This window comes from Eublepharis macularius, chromosome 5, assembly GCF_028583425.1.
Source record: "Eublepharis macularius isolate TG4126 chromosome 5, MPM_Emac_v1.0, whole genome shotgun sequence".
NCBI lineage: Eukaryota > Metazoa > Chordata > Lepidosauria > Squamata > Eublepharidae > Eublepharis > Eublepharis macularius.
Window position 1 is genome coordinate 9919100 of NC_072794.1, and position 13304 is coordinate 9932403.

Here is a 13304-nt window from a genome sequence, read left to right on the forward strand (position 1 = left end):
ATGTATGTGCTTAAAACCAAAGGTTATCAACCCCCTTATTGTGCATGCTTGCTCCAAGCCAGTTGCCATACCAACTTCTGGCAAATGGCAATCAACGGGCACCCTCCGAGCATGTGCAGAGTTCATTTCACCCATGAATAACTAAAATCAGCCACCATGAAGAAGGAAGAAAAGGGCACAGGGTGAAGCTCCCCGTTACAGCAGAGATTCAGCGCAGGCCCTTTTTGTACAGCAGCAGGGCTTTCATTCTGGAGATGCCTGGCGGTTCCTCCAGAGTTTATTCGGCCAACAGATAAGACCAGAAATGGTGTTGGAGATTTGCAGAAAGGCACCTCACAATTACCCATTTCCCCCTGCAATGAATCGAACATTTCCTTGCACATGTCCGCTAGGCAGTAAAGGTTCTTGATCAGATCATCAGCGAATAAGTTCTGCGAGAGCCGAAATTCCAGCAAAAAAATGGTATAGCGGATCGACTCAGGGTGTATTCATATTTAGCAAAAAGTATTTTAATTAACAAGGCTCTGAAAGTTCAAAAATATAAAGCTCTGGATACAAGTTTCATAACCGTCAAGTCAGCTCAGCAAATATATATATAATCAGTACTTTAGCCACCATACGGTTAAAATGTCCAATTCCCCCTACCCCCCCTTTAAAATAATATATATATATTTAGTTCTTAAAATTTATTCAATAAAGTAATTTTCTTCTAGAAATTCCCTACATATACACAGAGGTTGAAAAATAAAACTTTAAAAAAGAAATTCAACTTAAAAAAAAGTTAGAAATCTCTCTTTTTTTGCATGAATTCATTATTATGACAACATCTGGTCTCCCCCCCACCCGTGTTCAGCAAATACTCTTATTGGTCAACTCCCACCCTGCCTCTTCTATGGATTTCAGAGACAGACAGAATACAGATTAAAATTTGGCGTCACAACAAAAATAATATATATGTATATACAATTTTAGAATGGCATAAAAAAATTAAGGTATTAAAAAAAAAGTTTTAACCAAAAAAAAAAAAAAGGAAAAAAAACCCTTCGTTGTTTCCTAAAAAGTGCATATGAACCTTAATCCTGCTCAATTTATTTATCTTTGTAAACTGAATACTGTTCTTTGGAAAACAAAACAGACAAATGAACAGCCAGTACTGTGGTCAACCTGGGTTGCACACGCAAGTTGAACATTAAAGCTATTCTGTAAACTTTTTAAAACTCCCCCCCCGCCAATCTCTTGCAATTCACCCTCCCCCAGTCTTATTTATGTTAGCCCTTTCCTTCCCACTCCGATTCCTCCATTTTGTGCCCCACCCAACAAGAATTAGATGCCTTTCTTTCCTGTCTTCCCACCACCAGCCCAACTCCATTTTTTAATTTTAAAAAAAGTTGTTTTAAACATTTTAAAGTTCAAAAAAGCCATGTTTTTGTAGGGAGGAGGGGGAAGGGCCTGGAGGAGTCGCTATGAAAAAATGTGGATGGCTTGAGTGGCGGGTGTGTGGCAGGCAGGACACTCTGGTTCTGGTTTGCCACAGATGCGCATTGCACACTCCATACAGAAGAGGTTATGGCCACAGGGGACCAGCGCAGCAATAACCTCACTTTCGAAGCACACCATGCACTCCCGAGAGTTCTTGCGAGGCCCATCAGAGCTACTTGACTCCGTCGGGGAGCCTGAGGTGGCGGAAATGCTGCCAGGTAAGGACGAAGAAGAAGAATAACCAGTACTGTCAGAGAATGAGGAAAGAGAACCCTGGGTTGGCAGCCATGAGAGGGTGTTGACAGGGTCGCTTTGAATGCGCCGGGCTAAAGGATGTTCCAGGGGCATGCCCGTCTCTGGGAGGGTCGGCGATTGTCGGGGTGTGGCTGTGCTACTGAGGCTGCTGTTTCGTCTCTGGGAGGTGCCGTTGAGGGAAGAGGAACTACTGAAGGCCTGAAGCGGGTTGCCGGGAGGTTCAAAAGGAGACCAGATGGTGGTAGGGGTCGTGATGTCCAGGCCCAGGAAATCGAACCCGAAATCAGCATCGTCTGCGCCAAATGCAGGGGGTTCGTTGAATGAGAAGCTGTTGTTGGCACTGAAGGGGCAGCTAGAAGCTCCGTCAGACGTGTGGCCACCAAAATAAGGCTCTGTCATGGAGGTAGTGTTACCCAAGGAACCAAGGTTATCGCTCCGCAAACTAGACAGGGACCGCCGGGCAGGGTTGGGGGCTTTGGACCAGAGGCTGGAGGTGCTGCCGCCCAGCAAATCCAGGCAGACATCTGTGCCATTGGTGTGGAAGTCATTGTCAGTGCTGACGTCAATAAAGGAGCCGGTCCTCATGGTGATGTGGGCTTCGATTTCCTCCCGAGCCCGGTCCACATTTTCGGGCATGCCAGTGACCTCAAAGACAGGCTCCTTGTCCCGACTTGGGGTCACAATGTAAGTATGAGTCTGCTGCTGAATCCGCTTGATGGTGGCCCCCTTGGGACCCACCACCAAGCCGACCACGCGGTAAGGCACCCGCACTTGGATTGTAGTCTGCCCTGGAAGGTTTGGGGGACCTAAGACTGCTCCCGATACTCCATTGACTTTATTGCGAGTGGCTCGGATCATTGAGAAGTGTTCCGCAGCTGAGAGGATCTCCCGCTTTGCCATTTCCACATCCTCTTTCCGGCCTGTCACAATGAAGATGGGCTCCTCCCCTCTCACCGGTGTCTTGATGTAAGTGTTAGTTTTTGCTCTCAGAGCTTTGATCTTGCACCCTGGAACAAGAGAAAACCAGAGAAGAAAGGAAGAGAACATTAACATTCTAAATGGGATCACGACGAGGTCTTTGTGATGAGATGCCTAAGAAATTCCACGGCAAGAGAAAACAAAAATTCTGCAATCTGAATATATTTTGCAAATTACAGAGAAAAGATCAGCTGGACCAGCAACTGTAGTCTCTGGGTAGAGGGAAGAAAGTGACAGTCATTGCCCATCATTTTATCCCTGTAGACTGCGCTTAGCCCTGGGGGTTCAATTCAACTATCAACCCAAAATCACTGCTACACTGATAACATTTTAGGACTTCATCTATGATCTCTCGAATTTCTCCAAAAAATTTGTTAGACAGAGGGGTGGAGCAAAGGTAAAGGGTACCAGAAATTTAGCCCCCCTGCCCCACACTTATTTATCAAGTCCCCTGGTTTCTGAAACTTCACAAGGATTCAGCCAAATGCTCTCTAGCAAGCATCTCTGCAAGTTACAAGAACTAGGAACTTTTGAACAATTACTATTGACACAAAAGCCAAGTAAACTGAGCTCCATGCCCAGTGACCAGTGTTCCACAGAAGCACTTGTCTGGTGTGAAGAAGTTTTCCTTTCTGGCAGTCGCCTTTTTGAGACAAAGGCATCTGCTCTACTTCCACAGCCTCAGAGCTTTAGGCCTGCAGCCGATTTTTCATGCTCCAAAGCTGTCCCTTTTTGTCCTAATCTCTTCTCAGCTGGGGGTAGAGAAAGCACAGCACTGCTTCAAAAGCACCACTCCCCTTTGCGCTATCGAGCAGGGAAGCACAGGCAGCTCTTCTGAAAAACTGAACGCAGATTTGCTAATTTCTGCAAACAAGTTTTCCAAACCCAGCGAGGCAAGGGAGGCTCAGCCTGCTCACCTGCAGTTACTCAGAAGTCAGTCGCACTGGGTTTAATGGGGCTCATTGCCAAGAGGTTGTGCACAGGCTTGCAGCTTGAGTCAGACCCTTGGTCCAGCCAGCCCCGCACTGTCTGCTTTGAGATGGAGCGGGCCTGAGGCTCCTACCCCTGCCCTCCAACCAGAGATCTTTTCCGCTGGAGATGCCAGGGTGTGAACTTGGCAGCCTTGTGCATGCAAAATGCCCTCAAGGCTAAGCAGCAGCCCCCTCCTTCCCTGGAAAAGTGGACTTGACTCTGGGAACCCGAGACCCCCAAAGGTGGTCCTCTTTAAGGTGCTGCAGCTCCTCATGTCTGGAAAATGCATTGGCCCTCTTTCCTACTGTAAAGCGTTCTTTTAGACGTGCATTTAAACTATGTATTGTAGTAATAGCCCTTGTTTATAGCAAACAACCATTTTATAATAAGCTTAAATGCTATACACCACGTCTGTTTGGGGGTATAAACAAAACCCCAAATATACAGAAGTTACACTGTGAAAGAAATTTCCTTCATCAGAAAATGTACATGTTGAATGGCTTGAGTAAAAAACGTGTATTTGCTGAACCAAAAATATCAAGAATCTGAAAGGACAAACTGGTCGAAGTTACAAAATTAATCAGAGCTTGGAAGTAAAGTTATTCTTGGGGGTTCATAACTTCGACACGATTGAGGGGATTACCAGCACTGAGGACAGCTGGTTTAATTTTTGTACAGCTAAAGCTCTGATGTCTTTCCACTTTCCAGTTAAGAGAACATCCAGTTAGTCTAAGGATTTTCTTTACTGTTACAGGTAATATGGTTGGACTTTGCAGCTCGTTAGGAGAAAATAGGGGACTCCGGACACAATCTCTGGGTGCCCAGCTGATACTTTTCTGCATCTCTACATATGTGATGAGTGAATAAATTCACCAACCACAAACTGTACAAAACCTTAGAGAGACGAATTTTTTTTTTCAAAATAAAGTTGTTGACTGGGTATTCAAAACTCTGAGAGATAAGGAAGTGTCACTCAGTTTAAGAATACACACACACACATTTCTCTCTCTGTGCATCTGAAAAAGGCAGATCAGAGACTGTGCTTTGCCTTTAATCATTTATTCTAGAAGCTCTTTAAAAAATCAGCATAGGCAGAAAGCAGTGGGTCATTTCAGAGACATAATCTTGGGGGTGTGTGTGTGTGTGCTTAATTTCATGAAAAATGTAGATCCAAAGGAGTTAGCCGTGTTAGTCTGTAGTTGCCAAATAGTAAAGAGTCCAGTAGCACCTTTAAGAATAATCAACTTTATTGTAGCAAAAGCTTTTGAGAACCACAGCTCTCTTCATCAGATGCATCTTAAAGGTGCTACTGGACTCTCTACTATTATGAAAAATGTAAGAGCCATAAAGGAACTGAACCAGGCTGTATCTAGTCCTGTTTTCCACAGTAGCCAACCGTCCACCTGGAAGCCCACATGCAGGGGTGGAAGACATAGCCTCCCCAAGAGTCGCCATTACCAAGTAAAACTGCCTGTGAACATGGAAGTTCTATTTAATTCTCATAGCTAATATGGCTGGACTGTATTTTAAAGCCACCTAGCAGTGATCAATACATAAGCAAACCACACACTGCATAATGATGCCCAGCCAGTTCAGCACAGTTTTTGTTTTGTCCAAGGGGCAGTACAGTGGATTCAGCAGAGCTTGAAGGCAGCTGCCTTCTCCCATGCAATGCCTTGTTTTGACACTTGTTACGCAAAGAAGGGCCCCTATAGGTCAATGGCACCTCACCTACTTTGCATGCAGGTCCCAAGTTCAATCTCTGGCATGCACCTCTAGTGAAAAGATCTCAGGGAGCAGATGCTGGAAAGGGTGTTTCTTTGCCTGGAGAGAGCCACTGCCAGAGAGACATCACTGAGCTGGATGGGCCAGGGGTCAGATTCAACATATGGCTTCGTGCCAACCCTATGCTTTGTTTTGGGAAGGAGCATGTCAGAACACATGCTTTGCACACATGAAGTTGCAACATCAGTTCACAGCACTCCAGCTTTTAAAGATCTCAGATGTTGGGAAATTCGCTTCTCTGCTTAAGGACCTGGAGAAGCAAAGACAACCTGGGAAGCAAGGCTGAGCTAAATTAACCCAGGCAGCCTCAGTATTTATGCACTGGGTGCCTCTGTTTGGAACCAGTGCTCCATGAGAAGACAGATTCTCTAAAATCACATCCCAAAGAGCACCACTCCCAACCCTGAAGAGTTCCCAAGCGCCATAGATCCCAGATCAAACGTCGGCCCTTCTAGTCAGAACTGATTCAAGGCATCCCTAGACATTTGTAAAGATTTCTAGAAATCACAGAGTGGTGGGGCAAGCAGAAAAAGTTGGCAGAGAGGATACTTGGACTAAATATAGTTGAGAGCTGCGGGGTGGGGGGAGGAGGAGGAGTAAAAGGGGGGCTGGCATTCCCTGAACTGCCCAATAGGAAACCGGGAGTGTGATGTCACTGTGCTGAACGCAGCATGGCCCTTGCTAACAAAGCGAACAATGGGGCAGACACCCTGCCCCACTTATGGCCAGGGCAGAGAAAAGACCCACATGGCTTGCAAAGGTGGAAATGCAGAAAGATACTGGAATATGACAAAGCAACGTCATTCCTGACAAAAAGAGGTGGGTGGCAACAACCGTAGCTTCCCCTGGGAGAGAGGGAAGGTGAGAGCCAGTAAACATTTTGTGTAAACTGGCCATTTCATTAGCTTTTAAAGCAAGAAAGGGACATTTTTAACACACACAAACATACACACTTGCCTCAATGGGCAGCTGCATTAATGTTTATAAAGGGGAAAAGGGTCAATTGAGATTTGATCTCTTGTCCTCTTTGTGCCCAATTAGTTTCTTGTAATAAGAATCCCCCCCCTCCTTCCAAAATACCTCTTGAAGCACAATTCACAATCTCATGCAAACAGTTATTTCATTTTCATAAAGTCATTGCAAGGCTGAATGGCACCGAGACCAGGAAAGCCTCCAAAATGTGTGCCTTGGGAACAGATTAAAACTTTCCCAAGGAGGGCTAGCAATCTGGCTACCTTTTCAGAAACAAGGCGCATGAACCTGATAAAGGGGCAAACTCTGCACGTGGACAGAAGGAAGAGGCCAGCTGAGCTTATGTACCAAGTTACTGTTTTCTCCCCCAAACGACAAACAAAAGGAAGATTTTCCTGAGATATACAGAGATATACTCTTCCTTGTTTGGAAAGGGGCTCAAGGGGTCTCAGGGTTCTAGGTTCACTCGGATTCGCAATTCCAGAAGTTGAAGATGTTCGGCCTTTCCACTTTACGGATTTGGGCCAGAAAGGAACAAAGACTTTTAAAGGGACTCCAAGTCCAGCCAGGCCCGGCCCGGCCAGCAGGGCATCTCTGGGAGTTTCTGAACAAAAGGAGGGGGAGGATGAATAACGAGAAGAGCAAACGGACATAAAACAGAAGTGGGGGAAAGGGAGGCATGCAATGCAGGTATCATTGAAGGGCGGGGGGGGGGGTTCTGCCTTGGGGTGGCCCTTCGCCTCTGTTGCTGCGCCCCCCGCTCCACAGCAGCCCGGCCCAGCCCAGCCCCCAACCCTATTTTCTTTGAAACGAAGCAAGCGGCCTGCTGCTCCCTGGCCGCCTCGGTAAGGCCCAGAAGGGCCCGCCCGGCCGCCCTTGCAAAGGAGCCCGGGAGGGAGGGGAGGGAGCCCCGTCTAAGCGCAAAGGCCCCGGGGAGGCCGCGCGAAGCCCCTCCGGGCGGGGAGGTGGGGCCGCCCGGCGTACCTTGCCTGCCCACGATCTCGGCCACATGCTCGGAGCTGGGCACAGTCACGCACTCGGTCATGTTGACGCTCCGCTTGCGGCTGCCGATGATGCCCAGCGCGCCGGCCAGGAGCGGCGGCGGCGGCGGGGCGCCCAGGAAGGCGCCGAAGAGTTCGCCGGGGGGGCCGCCGTCGGGCTCCAGCAGGGCGAGGCCGGGGGCGGCCCCGCAGCCGGCGCAGTCCAGCCCCCCGGCGCCCATCATCGCCGCCGCCGCCGCCGCCGCCGCCTCCTCCTCCGGCGCCAGGATGGAGAGGTGGTCCAGGGCGAGCCCGAGCTCCAGCGAGCCCTCCTCCTCCTCCTCCTCCGGGAGCGGCTGGCCGGGATGCTCCGGGGGGAAGCCGCCGCCGGCGCCGGGCGCGGGGCTCATAAGCCCAGCGGCGCCCTCCCCTCCGTCCAGCCGGGAGCCGGGCATGGCGGGCTGGACCGCCCCCGCCGCCGCCGCCGCCTCCTGCGTTGCCCCCAGGCCGCCTGCCCCCCTCCGCGCCGCGCCGGCCCCGCAGCCTTCATCCAGCGGCCGAGCCCGGAGACGGCGGGGGGCGCCCGGCTGCCAGCAGCGGCCCCCGCCGGCCCACCCAGAGGCAGGACGTCAGCCCCAGCCCAACAATGAGGACGGGGCGCATGCGCACGGGTCGCCTCCCCCCCCCCCGCGCCGCTTTGCAGCTGCAAAGTTTGTGCTGGCGAGGGGGGGGGCGGAGGCAACGTGGAAAGCCGGCCCCGCCCGCCCGCCCGGCGTGTGCGCCCTGGCCGCTGGAAAGGCGCGCCTGGCGGGGAAGGGAACTTGCAGGCGGCGCAGACCGAGGTGGGAGCGGCCGGGGCGGGAGCGGGCAAAGCCTGCCTGGCATGACTGTGGCAAGGCTCGAGTCCGGTCCCAGCGCCCCTTCAAGACCGCCGCTGGGAAGGATCCTGGCCGCTGTTGATATGGAGTGGCATTTTCTGCTTCCGTCAAAGATTTTCACCCCGATGATATCGGACAATTGAATACCTTTTTCTTTGGCATCCTTTGAGCTTCATCTCCTTTAAGGGATGTAGTGTTTTCGTTTCCAGAGGAGTTAGCCGGGTTAGTCTGTAGTTGCAAAATAGTAGAGTCCAGTAGCACGTTTAAGGCTAACAAACTTTATTGTAGCATAAACTTTCAAGAACCACAGCTCTCTTCGTCAGATGCATCCAATAGTCTTAAAGGTGCTACTGGACTCTTTACTGTTTTCATTTGTTTTCCCGCCAAATGCCATCTGGCTTGGGAATCATCTGCAAAAATCATCAGACACTTGGCTTTGGCTTGGATGGTAGAAATTGAACTCGGGACCAAGCTGGAAATTTTGTTGGTCTGGAAGGAGCGGACCGACCCTTGCTCTTCTACTGCAGATCAACACAGCTACCTGCCCACCTAGAGGTGCTGACTCTGGCTTGGAAGATTGGGGGGAGGGGCTTCCCATCGAGCTTGCCCTCCAGTGCAGCCCTGTTCTCTTGGGGAACTGATCTCTGTCCTCTGGAGATCAGTTGTAATTCTGCCCACCCCTGCAGATTGGCAACCGTATGTAGGGTTGCTGACTCCAGGGTGAGAAATTCCTGGAGACTTGGGGCCAGAGCTTGGGGAAGGTTGGGCACTCGATGTGGGATGCATTGTGCACTGCCCTATAATGTTTTTTATAATATTTATACAATACTATTGTTTTTACTGTGTGTTTTATTATATATATATTATGTTGTCATCCACTGAGAGCAGATTATCAATCAAATCAATAAAGGGAGGGAGCACAGCAAGGGTGTAATACAATACAGGCCGCCCGCCAAAGTTGCCATTTCTGTAGTCTGGAGATCAGCAGAAATTCCAGAACTCCAGACCCCAACAGAAGATTGGCAAGGCTGTGGTCAAGCCTACAAGGGCCTCACTTTCCCATGGATCTTCTTCTTCCTATACTATTTTCTCTTTTCTTCCTTCTGGCAGCCCCAATACCATCATCTTTCCGTGTTTCATTCTCTCTTACCCTAAAAACCCGTGGTGGTGGTGGTGGGGGGGATTAGGTTGACAGAGTGATGGGGCCAGGATCATCTGGCAAGTTTCTGTGGTGGAGATTCACACTTGGTTGTCCCAGGGCCTAGTGGTTTAGCGCTCTAACCACTATGCAACTTTCTCTGACACAGCAGGGAAGATTTGGCTGAAAGTGCCACAAAGAAAAGCAGGGTTCATGCATCAAGTAGATCATTGGGTTTGTTTCTTCTTGGTGTTTGTTTCTTTGTTCAGTAATGACTTTATTCCTAATCCTAACAGAATAAGAAAGAGGGTATGTGTGTGGGGGGAGAAATACTCTGGTGTTGGATTTTCTTCCTAAAGCATTACCTAATAAAATTAATTCTGTATGCTTTCCCCTTAATTTTGGCTGAATAACAGAATAAAACCCGAAAAATATATCTCTTAAATATTTTATTGAGTAGTAATAGACAGTATTAAGAATGATAAAAGTAGCATTTTAGTAATTTCCCAAGCTTTTATTCCTGCTATTATTATAAAAGCCAAAGTGCTGTGTGTGTGTGTGTGGTTTCATGAATTTTCTCTCTGTATTTCATCCATACAGCATTTACTGACAATAGACAACATTGATCATTCCTTTCTTTCCTGTTCCTATCTTTAAGTTGCTAGACCTCAGTGATTTTGTTGGTTGGTTCTAAAACTGGAGCCATCCCAATCATAACGGGGTTTAATTATGACATTAAAAGCAATCTCAGGACTGGAAATGATGTTAAGAACAAAGTTGCCTCTGTGCATGTGTAGAGGACTTAAAATGATGCACGGCTCCCCATTTCAATGCACAAAATCAAGTTAGTTTTTTTTCAAGGTGACTGCCTATGAACATGAGAGCATCTGCAACACAACATTGTTGCCACCAAATGGACTAGAAGCTTGTCTTTAAAAGCCATTTCAGGAACATTGCAAACAGAAAACCCTGAACTATGGATATGAAAATACCATATACATTCTAATAGCCTACCATTATGCAGAATCAGTAACAAAATCAACTAACAACTGCAGAAGACCTATTAAATACACATCAATATGCAAGAATGTCTTGAAGTTGTTTTTGAACGACAGGTCAGTATTATCATTCGAATCAATGGTCATCAGTCAACAAGTTATTTAGACTGAAAATGGATTTGACACAAGTCTTGAGCCCAGAGAACTCGTAATATTGTCTGTTTTTTGTATATCGATACTTATTTGACCTTGACTTCCAGATAGATATGCAACTACTTATGATTAATGCAGTTATTGATTATGCATAATGGTAAATGGCTAGAATATATATGTATTCTCATATTCATCATTTAGGGTCCTTGTCTGTGTTCAGCCTTTTTATTCAGGTTTCTTAGCTGGCCTGCTCCTTTTTACTTCTTGTTGGGTGGGTGGGGGGGTCGTGTATGTGTGTATCATGAAACCTGTACCAGGAATGGTTTATCAGAAGTCAGGCTCCTGACTTTTATTGAAGACCTGAATTGCATATGCCTCATTCCTAAAGCCATTAAGCCTTCAAAATACAGAAATGGGCAGAAAGGTCAGAGAATGTACTTTTCAAAAAGGCACGCACAAGCCCCCATACCTATCATTTTAGGAATGGGACACTGCTCTAGGCTTCTGTACAGTTCTTCCCATCGAGCTGCAAGCTCAGCAGTGGATCAAGCTTTGGTACAAGTCGCTAGATCTCAGTGCTCTGTTCCAGTTGTCATAAAGCTACAATGTCCAATAGTCTGGCCTCAACTTTTGCTTTCTAGATGCCACTTTTTTCTTTAGAACAGATAATTACTTTTACCTTTAGTTTGCTAACTCCTTCCCTCTTCTTGTTTCTCTCATAGATGTCCTGATACAGCAATGATTGGGGCTGCTGGGGCACCTTCCGTGTGCATGTAGGTGCAGGGAGAGGAAGAAATCATCTAGCTGCAGAAGTTGCTAATTTCCCAATATCATCACCACCAAGAGAATCTGAGAATCAAATCTTCTAGTCCTCTCTCATACTTATGTTAAAACAGTAGAATGTTAGGAGGAGGCAGCTATTTTAGAGGCATATTTGAGCAAACCTGTCACTTGGGGGCATAGTCAGTACCAGGGCCAGCACAGCAAGGAGAGAATAGATCACAAGAGAGCCCAAGGGTTTTGCTACTGGATTAATTTTTTAAAAGATGAATTATTTTAATTTCAAAGGATTTTTTTAACCTCAAGGCAAATGCGTAAGCCTGGCTTTTAGAGGGCAAAAATACTAAATCGGACAAAATTTGAAACTAGCAGCTGTTACTGGCAGGTGGCCCCAAGGGGGGGGGCTTCCCAGCACCTGGTACTTGCCAATCTCACATGAAGGGCCCACCAGTTAAATCCCAGGCTCTGAAACCGCTCATTCCAGCTGGGGTCCCAGAGGCCCAAAACGGGTAACAGCAAGAAATCTACAGTTAGGACTGTAGCACACGTGTTTTAGGCAAGATGATGGCCAAGCATTGGGGGCCTCCAGGGTGCGGTCCCAACCAGCAACCCCAACAACCAACCTCCTGCCTACTTTAAGCCATTTACCCCCATTTCTGGCTCAGCATCTTCCCTTACTTTGTGGCCAGTATGTGGTGAAGGATACAAGTGCTGAAGGCTTCTGAATTAAAATATGGCTGTCCCTTTTGCAGATGAGATCCTATAAACAGCACAAGGGTTACTCTGAATTATGCTGGTCACTTACATTGTAGAAGAGGCTGGTTTGAAGCTTGGTATCCGATACTGAGAAATGAGTCGCCTCCTTGACATGGTATACAAATTTCAAGTTACTTCTCCTCCCCCTTTCATTGTCTCCAAGATCACTTAAAAAGTGACCTTTTAAAAGGACAGATTTCCACTGTTTCCTCTCTACCCTTCTTATTTCTAGAAATTTTTAGTGTTCCCAGTAATCCTTATGCTCATAAGTTAGGACGTAACAGAGTATCTCTGTGTGTGAGAGAGTAGTTTGTGTAAACCATTCCATAGTTATAGCAAAATGCAAAGAGGAATGCTGAGAGCCACCACAGGCCCTCCAGCCCACAAATTCCCAACCCAAACTTCATTTGAAAGTAGATCACACGATCTGACCACAGCCCCATGGGTCCCTGGAATTTTGTGGGACATGACATTTGTGGATAGGGACTCAGTTCTGACATAGCATACTGCCTTGAACAAGCACAAAGGATGGGTGCTGAGGGTATCGCAGCTTGGCCCAGGGCCCCAAGGTTCTAGCAATGCCTACCTGCTGTAGCCCCGCAGATTTGATCAGAGAGCTGCTGTAACACAATCATTAAGTGGTTCAGCTGCGAATGAGCACTCTACTGGTTTGGATCCCATGACTGCCATGAGCTCAGTAGATGGCCTTGGGTAAGCCATTCCTCCCCATACATATTGTGGGGATAGTAATAACACTTAACTTGTTCACCACTCTGGGTGGGACACTAATCTGTCTAGAAGAGCGGTATATAAGCGCAGTTGTTGTTATTGTGCTACCAGCCGTATTTTGAAAAATAATTCATACAAGATTGCAACCCTTTTGGGTTATCTGAAGCACTGCGCATCATGGCCAACGACCTGAAATTCGATGGTTGTTGTGGGTTTTCCGGGCTGTATTGCCGTGGTCTTGGCATTGTAGTTCCTGACGTTTCGCCAGCAGCTGTGGCTGGCATCTTCAGAGGTGTAGCACCAAAAGACAGAGATCTCTCAGTGTCCGTCAGGAACTACAATGCCAAGACCACGGCAATACAGCCCGGAAAACCCACAACAACCATCGTTCTCCGGCCGTGAAAGCCTTCGACAATACATCGACCTGAAATTCTCTCACTGAGGCTGAACG

At 47.6% G+C, this 13304-nt stretch overlaps 1 protein-coding gene across 1 annotated transcript; it reads right to left on the reverse strand.

The window, feature by feature from the left end:
* Positions 1 to 515: 515 nt before the first annotated feature.
* MEX3D (mex-3 RNA binding family member D) lies at positions 516 to 7990 on the reverse strand. Its single transcript, XM_054980619.1, has 2 exons — positions 7426 to 7990; positions 516 to 2741 (listed from the first exon to the last, which is right to left on the reverse strand). Exons 1-2 carry the CDS (start codon positions 7874 to 7876, stop codon positions 1462 to 1464), a joined length of 1731 nt encoding a protein of 576 aa, XP_054836594.1. The 5' UTR covers positions 7877 to 7990; the 3' UTR covers positions 516 to 1461.
* Positions 7991 to 13304: the final 5314 nt, after the last annotated feature.

Bases quoted from the DNA above. Each gene is read 5' to 3' on its own strand.
- MEX3D (XM_054980619.1), bottom strand. From the start codon at position 7,876: ATGCCCGGCTCCCGGCTGGACGGAGGGGAGGGCGCCGCTGGGCTTATG. The intron at 2,742-7,425 runs GTACGCCGGGCG...CTCTTGTTCCAG, and splicing joins CGAGATCGTGGGCAGGCAAG to GGTGCAAGATCAAAGCTCTG.